The sequence below is a fragment of the Phocoena sinus genome, chromosome 4 (assembly GCF_008692025.1).
Source record: "Phocoena sinus isolate mPhoSin1 chromosome 4, mPhoSin1.pri, whole genome shotgun sequence".
NCBI lineage: Eukaryota > Metazoa > Chordata > Mammalia > Artiodactyla > Phocoenidae > Phocoena > Phocoena sinus.
In genome coordinates, this window is record NC_045766.1 from 60,738,143 (window position 1) to 60,753,140 (window position 14,998).

Here is a 14,998-nt window from a genome sequence, read left to right on the forward strand (position 1 = left end):
CAAAGCATCTATAAAGACATTGATATTCTTACCTTCGAGTCCCAACAAATCAGTATACGTGAAGAGTGTGTTAGCTGTTGATGGGATGAATAAAATTCAAATTTATTTGAGAGTGTTTCTGAATTCATTGTGAACTTTCGTCACTATTTTTGTCTTCCCAGACAATAGATACTAAACGTAAAGCCATTCTCTTGTGAGGTCTGTATTGGTATTAAAGAGGGGTCTTCATACAAATTGTAAATTACCACTGATCCTAATCTTCCACCTTTGCCTCTCCCTCCCTCTCAAGCCAGACACCCGCCTCTGACTCTGTGGGAATACACTCTCCCACCCCTCGGATGGCCTCTGCTCCCTCCAGACTTGCAGTCCTTCCTCTAGACTTGACTGAAAGGTCTGCTAGATCCTGGAAGCTATACAGGGTGGGCAGGAAAGGAAGGAGCTAAGACCTGCGAAAGGCCCACTCACTAAGGGGGGCAGGTGCTGGGGGACTGGGGCACTTAGAGGTGCACCTACCTCAGAAGTGGAATCAGAGGGAAAGGGGAGGGGCAGTGCCCAAGGGTGTGGCAAGTTTGGTAGAGACTCAGCAACAGACAGCCCCTGAGTTCCCGGAGGACATAGCGGGGGCCCCAACAGGCTAGCAGGGTGCAACAGGGGACATATGTGGGCTACACTAAGATTCAAGGGGATACATGTGGGTCACACTAAGATTCAAGGGGCAAGTCACAGCTGCAGCTTAGTGACTCAGCCCAGGGAGAGGGTGAAGGCCAGGGAGGGACATCATTGTAAGGATTAAGTAGAATGATTGTGTCTGGGATGTGGTTGAGGCTCAGGATGTTGGGGAGTTGAGTATGTGTGCGTGTGTGTGTGTGTGTGTGTGTGTGGACACATGTGTAGGGCACAGAAGAAAGTACCTAAGCAGGAGCCAAGTCCTGAGAAGCAGGTCTATGAATGCAGACAGCTGCAACAGGTGGGTAGCAGGTAGAGAAGGTGAAACCTTAAGTCTTTGCTTACAAGTTCCTTCTGCCTGGAATACGTTTCTCCAAACTCAACTGCCACTTGTTGAAATCCTACCCATTCTATGAAGTCCACCTCCTTCAGAGCCAGAAATTTCTCAATTTCTACATTCTGCCTTGGGGTCTGGGAGCTCATTGGGAATCCTCGTTTTTGAGACTTCAAGGGTAGTAAATGGAGGCAGGTACAGGAGCCAGACGTTCTGGGCTTAGACCCCAGATCAAAGCTCCACCACTTGGTGAGCTGGACTCTCTCTGAGCCACAGTCTCCTCATCTGGAAGGTGTTGGGAATAATAAACCCACCTTACAGGCTCATTAGGAGGGTATTACCTGGCTTGCTCACTCGCAGAAATACTGTCAATATCAAATGGGATCATGCAGGGGAAAGAACATGATAAATTGCTACTTAAATGTGATCTATATTTACAATTTTTATCTTTATTTCCCCCTGATAGCGTCTCACAAAGTGCCTTGAACATAGCAGATACTCAGTACTTTGTGGTAGTTAGGTAGCAGAAAAAGTCAGAATCTGGTAGCAACGTGATTGTATTACAGCTAAAATCCCACAGCCCACTTCCTTATTGCATGATCTATAAACAGCAACTAGGGCATTCCAGGCTTACTTGCTCAGGGAAGGGTGAAAGGGTAGATGAAAGAAGACAATTTTGGCTTTTGTGTTTCTAAATACACTTTTAGAACTTACACTAGAAAAATAGTTTTGAAACACCGATTAGTGGTAATAACTGGGCCCTTTGACCTTCAGAATCCAGAATCCTAAAGAGTGTGTGCAAAAGTTTATGCCAAAACAGTAGAAATAGGAGAACGGATGATAATATAAGAGTCAGCTTTTCCCACACTGGAGGAAATACCAATTCTCAGGCCTGAAAGAGAGAGGAGAAAGGGGGAGTCTAGTAATGGAGCGAGAAGCAGGTGTGGGTCCCTGGGATGATCCCTCTGTCTCAATGAAGGCCAGAACTCCAGAGTGAGGGGGATGCTGGAAGCCCTTAGAGGCTGTGGATATGAGAACAAAAGAACATGTACCTTGACTGCCGAGATGAAATCAGAAAAGCAGCAGGCCAGTAGAGCAGCAGCAGAAGAGAAACTGGAGTGTGTTGTTTCTAGACAAAGCGGGCCTAGGACAGTTGCTCCGAGTTCTCTACAGTTCCAGATTGGCACAGGAGAGGAAATGGATGCTTCTTGTGTTGCCCTTGAGAGGGACATGGAAATACTGAGAGGATTGGCAGACCTGAAGAGGCCTTGAAAACAGGACAGAGAAAATGCAAAATGACCAGCAAGGACTGATAGCCAGAACAAGGTGGGACTGGGGACTTTCAGTTGATGCCAGTGGGGAAGGGGTTGATGATCAAGAGAGAGACCGATGGGAATGTAGACACTCCAGGAGGTGCCAGCATGGACCCATGATGCAAATGACCACGGTAAGCCTGAGCCAGATGCCCCTTTCTACAATGTTCTGGCACTGTGTAAATGCACCCTTCAACTATATAAGCAACCCAAATCCTGAATTGATAAGGCTCTCCTGAAGTGGGTTGTCATTAAGTTGACTACAGCTTCTGCCACTGGTAGAATGGGAAGCTCAGAATAGAGATTAAGTTCGATGTTAGAAAAATGATAGGTTTAGAAAGACAAATATCATCTGATATCACTTATATGTGGAATCTAAAAAAATTATACAAATGACCTTATTTACAAAACAGAAATAGACTCATAGACATAGGAAACAAACTTATGGTTACCAAAGGGGATGGGGGGTGTGGGGAGAGATAAATTAGGAGTTTGGGATTAACATATACACACTTCTATATATAAAATAGGTGATCAACAAGGACCTACTGTATAGCACAGGGAACTATACTCAATATCTTGTAATAACCTATAATGGATAAGAATCTGAAAAAGAATATATAATATATAATATATATATATATATACACACATATATATGTATAACTGAATCACTTTGCTGTACACTTGAAACTAACACACTATAAATTAACTGTATTTCAATAATAAATTAAAAAACACAAAAAAAGAAAAATAATAGGTTAATTCACACTTTTTTTTTTGCACACCTGAGTTTGTAGCCTAAGATTTAGACCCCTATACTAATTGGAATTCAAGAACAATATAAAATTTTAAAACAGGCAAAACTAATCCATGGTGGCATGGCTAGAGTAGTAGTTACCCCTGGGGAGGTACTTCCTGGGGAGGGCATGAGGGAGCATTTTGAGATGCCAGGAATGCCCTAGAGCTTGATCTGGGTGGTAGTTACAAGGTTCTATACATATATAAGAAAAATCATCAAGCTGTACACTTAAGATATGCACATTTTACTGAACGTAAGTTATGCCTAAAAATTTAAAAGAGAAAACATTGAGATCAAACATAGAAATGCAAAGTTAAGAGAGATGCTCTGGGCAGCAGCAGGCTCACTGAGGAGACACCTGGTAACCCCAAGTGTCCAAGGTTCCCCAGAGGGAGTTGGGTGAAAGGGTTTGCAGCTGTGCTGGTCACAGACCACCATACTAAAGGCCCCAGCTGCCATCAGGATCATGGCTTGTTTCAGGCCTCGCTCTGAGGGGTGGATACAGTATGTGTGGTGAAGAACACACAGGCTATGCACAGGAGTTAACTCAGACTCCTCCTTTTCATTAGCCGTGAAACCCTGATCATTTCCTTAGCATTGTTGAATCTTATTTCCCTCGTCTATAAATTGGGGGTAAAAATACCTACCTCATTTTAAATGAGATAATACAGGCCAAATAGTTGTTCTGAAATACTCTGAAAATGGCAACCGTTACTGTCCTGTAGACCCAGGAAATTAACCCTGATTTCTTAACACTCACAGTAGCCACACAGTATCACTGATTGACAAGGGGAATGTGTGGGAGAGGGTGCATCAGACAGTCAACAGGTTGATTTTATCTGGATGGTGGTAAAGAAAGTGTTGGGTTGGTTTTCTTGCCTAGATCAACCGGCTATTCTGATGTTGAGTAGACATAATCTGTGGCTCCCTGTCAATAAGAACAGAAATTCATCTGTACCTTACAGTAATGGGACCTCCTTTTACCTAGGTGCCTGGCTCTTAGTAGGTGCTTAAAAATGAACAAGTATCAGTATTAGCCTGTGGAATACTTCCTCCTCTACTAGCTCATGGCATTTCCAAGAGCCAGAATTGGGCTTCTTAGTGTCCTGTTATAGGAGGTCAGGCAAATATTGATGGCATCTTGAGCAGGTCCTCATATTCAGCTAGTGATGAACAAGAGCACCACATATTCACTGGCTCAACATGGTACATTTATGTACCATGTTCCAAGTACTGGGAAGCCAAGACGCCAACCCAGGCTATCAAGTCAGCCACCGACCACATGGCTACCTCATCATATAGGTCTCACCAGCATCCATCCTGTCATTAGCAAAAGATATAATAGGAAAATAAGCAATGCAAGGACTTTCACCAAAGTCCCCTCAGACTGCCACCATGATGAAAGTTACATCACCTCCCCATGGGGTGCTGTGAAGACACCACATGGGTCTTCTCAGGCTCAGCCCAGGTGATCAGGCTGCCACTCCAACATCCCTCTTTCTTTCCTCACTTCAGCCGTAGGGACTCAGCCTGACCTCCTTTTTCATCCAAGCCCCTTCTAACCAGCTGCTCTGTATCTCGGGGATCCTTCCATCTAAGACTAAATGCAGGGTGAGTATGGTCTCCCTGACCTCACATCTTCTTGCTGCCCTGAAGATAAGCTCACAAGCCCTTATTCTTTCATGAGGTTTTAATAATAAAAATGAAACTAACAGATAAGGCAAACTTCCCCAAACAAACATGGCAAAGTCCTCCAAGATTAAAAAATTGCCCAAGTTTTTATAGTCATTGTCCTCGATCTGTAGTTTCTGACCACCTGGCTTATGTAGAGCTCAGAAGCCTAGAAGTCCAGTTAAGGCAAGGGAGGGACATTTGCTTCTCTGGAGCCTCCACTGGGTGACAAGCATCTTAAAATCCCTGCCTCACATGTGAACAGGTTACTTGGGCCTTTTCTCTTAGGTGCTTCTCTTACTTTTACCTTCCCCAAAACTACTTAGAGAAAATATGTTCCTCACCAAAATTGGCTACTAAATTGTGGCCAGGTGGCAAATCTCCTCAAGTGGGCAGATCATGCAGTACCTAACACACCCAAAGTTCCTTCCAAAGAAACTGTCTGGCCCTATGCCATACCTCACTGGACGAATGCGCCCTTGACCCAAGGGCAATCAGTGTTAACAGGCTAGCCACTCGTGAAGTGGCCTCATGTGAAAACTCTTTTCAAAGAACCATAGTGGTGATTGGCTTGGTCAACTGAATTCTCCCTTCTGCCTTTCTGGACTGGGAAATCCTAAGAAGCAATCAGTGTTTAACAGGAAGAGATTAAGAGGAGGCCTGAGAAGAGAAGCAGAAAATGAGAGAGCAGCTGAGTCACATCAAAGGTGTGAAAATTAAGAAACCTTTACTACTGGATGTCACAGGGGAACCAAGATAATCTGATTCCCGCTGATTTCAGTTCCACAAAGGTGGTATTGGCTTCTGTGGAGGTTCTAAAATGACAAAATAAAATGCCAACTCTGGCACACTTTCCCTGAAAGGCAGGTATTATTGTCATCCTAATTTTACAAATGAGAAAGCTGAGTTTCAGAAAATTTAAGTAACTTGTCCACAGCTACACAGCAAATAAGTGACTGAACGGGGATATAAACCCAGGTTCTGCCTGACTCCAAAGCCCATGTTCTTTCTGTTCCACCACGCTGCCTTATAATAGACCATTACAGATAACTGTATATGTTTGACATCTAGAGAGACCCCAACGATATTATCCAGTATTGAAAAGAACAAGACAGGGCTTCCCTGGTGGTGCAGTGGTTGAGTCCACCTGCCGATGCAGGGGACACGGGTTCGTGCCCCTGTCTGGGAAGATCTCACATGCCGCGGAGCGGCTGGGCCCGTGAGCCATGGCCGCTGAGCCTGTGCTCCACAATGGGAGAGGCCACACAGTGAGAGGCCCACATACCGCAAAAAAAAAAAAGAAGAAGAAAAGAAAAGAACAGGACAGCTCTACACATGCTGACCTGTAACAACCTCCAAAACTTATCATGAAGCTAAATAAAGCAAGACATCAAAATAGAGTGTTTACTGTGCCAACATTTGTGTTTAAAAAATGGAGGCAATGAGTGAGTGATAGATGCACATATACACTGTACGTGCATAGAACAGGAAGGATAGCAAGACAGGAAAAAGGAAGCTAAGAGTGAAGATGGCAAATGTTTCACTGTATCTTCTTATATTTCTGAATTTAGAACGGGCATATGTCTTATCCACCCAAAAGAGTAAATAATATTTTAAAACCACAGAGTGATTTCAACAACCTACAAACATCTGTCCCTTATGGTGCCTTCAGGAATGAAAATATTCCCAGTTTTCTATGTCTGAGACTTCAAAGCAAGTAGTCCAGAAACAATATCAGTCAGAAAGCGAGTTAAACAGATGTCCAAAAGCTCACAGTACTCTTCTCTTATTTTCACAAGAATTAACACTCACAGGAAAATGAATAAAATAGCTTCAGAGAGAAACTATTTTTTGCCAAGAAAGTAAATAAGATTTGGAAAATTTTGAGGTTAGGGATTACCAGAATAGGAGAGTCAACAATAAACAAAGCTTGCTGTAGTTCTATCCTGTCTCCATCTTCCTCTTCAATCCCTCTCATTAAAGCTCATTAAACTCTCCACTGAAGCTCACCACTTGGAGAAAATGAAAAGAAGAAGAAGACGGAGAAGACAAAACCTTATGCCAAAATAATCTCCAGGTATATTAAAGATTTAGGTGTCAAATCTGTAGATGTAAAAAGATTAAATGAACTTATAAGTGAGTAAGTACATAATCAAGCAATGGGGAAGGTCTTTCTAAAAAGGCAAACCAAAGGCAAAAACCATCAAGGAAATGATCAATAAACCTGACTAAATACTAGTTTTAAGCTTTGTACATTAAAAAACTATAACTAACAATCATGAGTCATATTACCAATGGAAAATATTTGCAACAGTATTACCAAAGATTAGAGTCTTTACTCTCTAAACGGTTTTTCTAGGTCTCTTGAAAAATCACCCAAAACTGAAAGGAGAACAAGAAACAGAAACACAAACTCCATCCACAATGAAACCAAGAGACATCAGTAACCCCAAACCATACAATATAAAGACTGGTAAGTGACTTTGCTGAGAGGACAGAGGTCACACTAAGTTTTTCCCTCAGAATCCGAAAAAGTAGGAATATTAAAGTCCCCCCAAACCAGGAAGACCAGGGTAGGTGGGAGCTGACAGCAGGGAGTTGGTTTAAGAAGTTAAGCCTCCTGGTTCTCCTCCTTACTTCTTGCAGTCTAACAACTCCCACTTCCACTGGAAAAGACGATTTATCCTGTGGAGAAACCAGACCAGAAAGGTTCTGGACTCAGGGACACCAGAAACTGAAGAAGACACATGAGGACATCTTACTTAAAATACAGGGGTTAAGCAAAGATTTGCACACACACCTACACCTATGTAACCGGCCCAAAATACATGCAGTTGACTTATAACCCCCGGCAAAAGACTGAATGATCTTTATCTGGAGAAACTAAACGGCCCTAGGAAAAGTTCAGCAACTACTGACATTTAAGGAGCCCAAATAAAAAACTGGCAGGCCACCTGATAACCCTAGTAAAACTCTCTAGTCTGCTCGCTTCCCATTCCACTCCATGTGCGCTGAGTTGAACCGAGTATATTAAGGCCTCAATATAAAATATGACTGGATAGCAAGGGGGTTTTTTTGTTTATTTTTTTTGCGGTATGCGGGCCTCTCACTGTTGTGGCCTCTCCCGCTGGGGAGCACAGGCTCCGGACGCGCAGGCTCAGCGGCCATGGCTCACGGGCCCAGCCCCTCTGGGGCATGTGGGATCTTCCCGGACCGGGGCACGAACCCGTGTCCCCTGCATCGGCAGGCGGACTCTCAACCACTGCGCCACCAGGGAAGCCCAGCAAGGGTATTTGAAGAAACCCTCTGTAGTAGCTGAATGATGGCTCCCCAAAATATATGTCAACGTCTTAATCCCAAGAATCTGTGACCGTTACCTTATATGGCAAAAGAGTAAATGTTACTTTATATAGCACGAGGCATGACTAGGTCAAGTAGCATGAGAGGAGAAGCTTACCTGGTGGGCCCTACATGCAATCACATATATCTTTATAACACACAGGACACACAGAGGAGGAGGAGACAAGGTGACATGACTGCAGAGATTGGAGTGGAGTGAAGAGATGCCAAAAAGCCACCAGAAACTGGAAGAGGGCAAAGAACAGGTTCTCCGTTAGAGTCTCCACAGGGAGTATGGCCCTGCTGACACTTTGATTTTGGACTTCCGTCCTCCAGAACTGTGACAGAATAAATTTATGTTGCTTTGTGGTAATTTGTTATGGTTTGTGGTAATTTGTTATGGTAGCAGTTTGTGGTAATTTGTTATGGTAGCAGTCCTAGGAAACTGATACACCCTCTAAGATGAAAGTTGGAGACCTAAGCAAACACACAGAGTAAAGGAACTCAAAAGAAAGAGAAGGTAGAAGAAAACTTCAAACATATTATAATAGTCTCCAAGAAATAAGAATAGGAATCTATTAAAATAAATAGCAAGGATATGGTGGCAGAAATTAAAAACTCACAGAAGAGTTGAAATATACAGTTGAGGAAATCTCCTAGAAAGTAGAACAGAAAGGTCATTAGGAAAGAAAAGGTAAGAAAAAAATTAAATTAAATTCAGAAGGTGCGACACTTAACTAATAATAGCTCCAGAGCACAGAATAGATAAAAGAGTTGGAAGAAAAGTATCAAAGAGAAAATACAAGAAAAGTTCCCAGAATTGAAAGACATGAATCTCCCAATAGAAGAAACGAATATAATGAATGAAAAAAGACTCACAGCAATTGTAAGTGCTGTTGCAGAAATGAATCTATTGACATAAAAAAAAAATGATGATATACAACATGGATGAAATAGATGAAAAAACATGTGTCCAGTGGTAACCTATTCTTACAAAATATGTACATAATAGATAACAATATAGAGCACTGCCTTCAAAATGTCAAAGAAAATTATTTTCAACCTTGAATTTTATACCCAGGCAAAATATCAATCAAATATGAAGGGAAAACAAAAATATTTTTAGACATTTAAGTCTCAAAAAATTTCTCTCTTAAATACTCTTTCATTGTAAGATATTAAAGATTGTGATCCATAAAAATGTGGGAGTATACAAGAAAGATGATATGGGATCCAGGAAGAGAAAATCCAACTTAGAAAGGAGGTAAAAGGAACTCCCAGTATGACAGCAAAGGGAACTCCCAGGATAACAACTGTGCAACAGGCCTAGAGAGTGACCAGTTAAAATTAGAGCAGGAGGAGAGAGGGAAAAGAAGTTATCTAAAACTGTTGCCTCAGAGAGGCAACAGTGTTATCAGAGAGATAACAGTGTACACAAATCATTTAGAAATCTGGAAGTAGATAAAAGAAGAAACATTTAAAAACATGTGAAAGTAATTGTTCCAGAAGAGTGAGCTGAAGGAGGGGGTGGGAATAGGAGATTACTTCTTCATTTTAAGACTTTTAGCTATAGTTTACTTTTTAAGCTTGTATTAGTTTCGTACGGCCGTCACAACAAATTACCACAAACTTGGCAATTTAACCTACCAGAAATTTATTCTCTCACAGTTTTGGTAGTCAGAGGTCTGAAATCAAGTTGTCAGTAGAGTTGGCTCTCTCTACAGGCTCTGAAGGAGATTCCTTTCCATGTCTGTCTCCTATCTTCTCTCTCCTTGGTATTCCCTGGTTTGGTTGTTTTTACTGACAAGGAAACTGGAGCACAGCAAAATTATGAAATACACCCAAAGTCACACAGCCAATAAGTGGTGGAGCTGGTATTTAAATGCAGCAGTCTGGCTCCAAGCTGTGCTATTACCACCCTGCTAGATGTCTCTGTATAATCAATGCACAGAAAAGGACCCGGAAGTGTATATACTAAGGAAGCTGCCATATTGCCTCTGAATAGAAAGAGGCTGTAGGTAATTTTTATGTTCTTTTTGCTTGTATGGATTTCCAATTTTCTGAAATGAGTTTGTAATGTTATTACAATTTATAAATATTAAAACCTGCATTTTAAAAACAACATTATCTCCTCAGCCTATCATATAAGACCTACTTTCAGTTAGTGGGAAAAACAGGAGACCTTGTTACTAGATCCAACACTGTCACTCAAGGCACACAGTAAGTGCTCAATACAATTTGTATTCATTAAGCATCTACTCTGGTGTCAGACACTGTGCTTGAAGCAATAAATGCTATTACTATTATTATTGTCAGTGTTACCTGTCCATCTTTAGACAAGTCAACAACACTTTCTGGACCCCAGGAAAGGATATTAGCATGAAGGTAACAATGACAACTGTGGTTTGATTGAATTATGGTGAATGGGGTAATTTCTGCTCAAGCTTATTGGTCCTTTGGGGGGAAGCAGTGAAGGGATACTTGTCTTGTAAGAGAAATTTCCCAAAAAGCTGAACTAGATAGAGTCCCTTCTGTAACACAAGGATTTCCCTGAAGTTAGACTGGTGGAATAGTGGGTAGAGGAGATGAGTTGGGGATGTTGAGCATGAGGTTGATGAGCTCCTCCCTCTACATAACGAAGTTTCCCTGCAGTGAATAAGGCTGAGGGTTTAAGCAGATAAGGAGAGAGAAAGGACAAGGGGCTGGTTGAACAGGTGGTAACTGACTTGGCCACATTGCCAGGTAAGGCGTGACCAGTCCTTTGGGAAGTAACTTGTTCTGTATCTTTAAAATGCCCTGAGGAAACTGAGACAAAATTGGCTAACACTGCAGAAACCCATTAGTCAGAATCATCAGTGCTCTTCCATGGTTGATTTTTCTCCCTCTTTACACTTTCCCTTCCTTGCTGGGCTTCCTAAATCCTGCCTAGACTCCAGCTTCACAAAGATAATCCAATTGCCCATGATCTTGACCCTAGACCCCTCTTTCCCCACCTTCCCAGACTTTGTTTTCTGTTCTTTTCAACTGCTGACCTACTGATGATCCAAGAGGATGCCAACTCCCAAACTCCCAAACCATGGACAAGATCTGATGCTTGTCTTCAGTCCCTGGGAATGACCTGGCCTGTCCCTGCACTCTGTTTATCATAAATCTCGACATCCTCAGTGGGTTAATCTCTGTCATAACCCAATGGAACTGAGCTCAAGGTGCAATCTTAGACCTAGCAAAGATGGTAACTCAAGCTGGATCTCCTGTGATAATTGTGGATGCAATTGATGTAATCTGTGGGTCTAATTATTTTATGAAGCTAACTATAATTATTATAATCAGACTGAAACACAGTTAAGTGCAAACAATAAAACTTAATTCTGAGGGTTCTCTATTCATCTTCCGTGAACCCCCTCACGAGAAGTGCTCTTCTTTCACACCCACCACAAACTGCTGAGCAGCGAAGTTCCTGCTTCCCCTGGAATCTAGACACTGCTCCCTGAGAGGCTGCATGGTATAGTGGCATACATGTGGCCCCTGGGCTCAGAAAGCCCAGGGTTCAAATCACAGCCTTGTGTCTTACTCTCTATGTGCCTTGCTTTTCCAACCCACAAAGTAGGGGAAAGTGACTATCTCCCTGGGTTGTGCTAAGGAGTAGAAGGTACATATATGAATTGGCGACTGCAGTCCCCACTCCAATTAGACTTCTATAAATTGTAGTCATTGTTCCTGGAGTCAGGAACCAAGTGTAGGTTCTAGGCACCAAGCTCCCCTGGCTTCATCGCATTAAAGGGTCAGTGACTCAGCTCTCCACTCCCCGGGAAATTTCAAGTAAGCACAAGCCCAGCTAAGTGTGTATGTGTGTCCCAGGTACAGGCCTGGGAGCCAGGCCAGGCAGGTCTCCAGAGAATTGCTGATTTTTCTCTCCAGAGGAGAGCACTGGGCCTGTTTGTTCACACACCTGGAAAAGGTTAGCAGCTTCCAGGACCCGCTGGACGTTCTGCTTGGTGATCAGCGCCTTGCTGGTGTATGTGTAGTTCAGAAGAGTGTGCATGGTCTCCGCGTCGACCCCTTTGATGATGATCCTCTCCTCATACTTTTCCTTTAAATCATTGCAGAACATGGCCCTGGGAGAGAGACATGTGAATGTGAGTCCAACCGTGACCGTTGGTTCCAAATCTAAACAGACCCCCTTCAGACCTGTCTGCCCCCATGGGACAGTGAGGTTCCCAAGGTCGGGACCTGGGGCGATTGCTCTCCATCCTTCAGCACCCGGGACCCACCAGACGTTCCATGAGTGCTTACTGAACTAACGTGTCCTGCTCTGCTGGGCTCAAGTGTCATCCCCAAGGCAGTCCCAGATCTGAAGGGACACTAGGAGCCCTACTGGCACACCTGGTAGGATCTAGAGCTCCTTTATATTGGCCTAAAGTGTGGAATTCTTCCGGAGGCTTGTGACAGTGCCAAAGCCTTTTCCCAGAAACTGTGCTAACTGAGGCAGTATCCACCAGGGTGGAGTGCTGGTGACAGAGTGTACTTTCTAGAGCTGGGACTTCCACCCCAACACAAAAGGGATTACACCCCTAAATCCTGTTCCTACTCCCTTTGCCTCGCCACCTATTTATCTCTGGAAATCATTCCTCAGTTGCTTTCCCCTATTTCCTCATCTACAGAACAAAGGTAACTGCTATGGTTTTCCAGGAACAAACATCAAAAAGTCAGGAAGAAAGACATTGAGAAAAGAGAGAGAGAAAGAGAGGAAGAAATCATTTGACAAGCTGATTTTTTTTTTGTTTAATTTATTATTTTTGGCTGTGTTGGGTCTTTGTTGCTGTGCACAGGCTTCTCATTGAGGTGGCTTCTCTTGTTGCGGAGCACGGGCTCTAGCCGTGCGGGCTTCAGTAGCTGTGGCTCGTGGGCTCTAGAGCGCAGGCTCAGTAGTTGTGGTGCATGGGCTTCGTTGCTCTGCAGCATGTGGGATCTTCCCGGACCAGGGCTCGAACCTGTGTCTCCTGCATTGGCAGGCGGATTCTTAACCACTGCGCCACCAGGGAAGCCCCGACAAGCTGATGTTTGAACCTGTTGTTTTAGCCCATGAGATCTTCTCCCCTGGGTCTCCCTCTGTCCTTCTTCCTGTCTTTTTTTTTTTTTTTTTTTTTGCGGTACGCGGGCCTCTCACTGTTGTGGCCTCTCCTGTTGCGGAGCACAGGCTCCAGACGTGCAGGCTCAGCGGCCATGGCTCACGGGCCCAGCCGCTCCGCGGCATGTGGGATCTTCCCGGACCGGGGCACAAACCCGTGTCCCCTGCATCGGCAGGCGGACTCTCAACCACTGCGCCACCAGGGAAGACCCTTGTCTTTTTTTTAATCAATAATAATCTTCCTACCCTTCTCCCTCCTCTTCTCTCCTCTCTCAGCTGGCCTCTGCCCCCTCCCCAACAAGAATATGATAGCATGACACAGAGAGCAAATGTGAATTCTGCAAAGTTAACAAATGCCAGCCTGGAACCAGAGGAGCAGTGGTGTCATTTGGGCAGACGACTGATTTACAAGCCAGTTTTTTCAGCCATAAAATCTCTTGGCTAGAGGGGCACAGAGCCATCTGTGGAACCACACATGTAAAGTGAGGTCATGAAGCACTCACCTGGCTGCCTCCTGATTCCACAGCAAACCCTGCCATTACAGCAACCACACAATTTCTTCCCAGCTCAGCCTGTCTTCCTGGGAGGAGTCGGACAACCTCACTCCCTAAATCTCCCTTTGAGTCTCTAGAGCAGAGCTGCCCAATAGAAATATGATGCAAGCTGTATGTGTAATTTAAGATTTTCTAGTAACCATAATTTTTACATAAAAAATAAGAGATAAAATTAATTTTAATCGTTTATTTAACCTAATACATACAGAAATATTATCATGTCAACAGGTAGTAAATATTTTTGGTTATTAATGAGATAATTTACATTCTTTTTTTTCATACTAAGTCTTCAAAATCCCTCAGGTATACCTTACACTTAAAGCACATCTCGATCCAGACCAGCCATAATTCATACGCTCAATAGCCACATGTGGCTAGTGGCCACTGTAGTAGGCAGCGCAGCTCCAGAGCATCAGTCCTGAACTCTGCTGTTGGGTCACCCAGATCTGCAATCATCTCAGGGGGTAAAGTGAATGTTACCCACATGAATGTCGTGTACATGAATATATGAGTAACAGGACATTTAGCAGGAGAGGGTGGGCAGTGATGATGGGGTAAAATGAAGCTTCATGTAACTGAGGCAACATATCAGTGGAATCCTACCAAAGTGAAATTTAGAAGTACCCCTTCATCTAAAATGTGATTTTAAAATCAGTAAAAGGTGAATTTTGTTGAATCTGCATGATCTCAAACATTCTAATGAAAACTGAAAAAGTCTACTGTAGAGATGTTTTAATATTAAATGAGATAGGTATATAAATTGTCTCATTCAATGCCTTGCACTTCAAGGGGCTCTTCTGAAGCCTATGTATTTTGGGGGTCCCATGTGACATGATTATTGGGATCTCTGGGATCATTTGGACTCTTGATCAGGCTGTCACTGCTAGACAGCTTCTGAATTCTCTTGGAATCAGTCACTGAATAACATCCTGGCCCAGCTCAGCCAATACTTAACTGGGTGTCTGGAATCCCCTGAAGCCAACCCTCAATAGCTAGTGATGTGTTATAGGGGAATGGGGGAGCAAGATGAGGGAGGGGAGGAGGCCAAGCAAAACGAAGTCATACAGAAAGTCACTTTGGCCTAGTCCTGCAAGGGACCTCTGGAGAACACATTCCAGAATTGTCCCCAAAAGAGGCAAAGAAGCTGGGCTGTGATATTCCAGCACCTTGTGACAGTCTTAGTTACAGGCC

General features: G+C 43.4%; 1 protein-coding gene across 3 annotated transcripts in view; it reads right to left on the bottom strand.

The window, feature by feature from the left end:
• KLHL6 (kelch like family member 6) overlaps positions 1 to 14,998 on the bottom strand; it is a 67,483-nt gene that overhangs the window by 33,748 nt on the left and 18,737 nt on the right. For 2 of the 3 annotated variants that reach the window (XR_004349677.1, XM_032630476.1), the window contains exon 2: positions 12,075 to 12,240. Coding sequence is in view for 2 of the 3 variants with exons in the window: in XM_032630476.1 (XP_032486367.1) it covers positions 12,075 to 12,240 (166 nt within the window). In the remaining variant the exon portion in view is untranslated. Of the gene's footprint in view, positions 1 to 12,074; positions 12,241 to 13,756; positions 13,892 to 14,998 lie in introns of all 3 variants that reach the window. The other variant, XM_032630477.1, reaches the window with a different exon arrangement.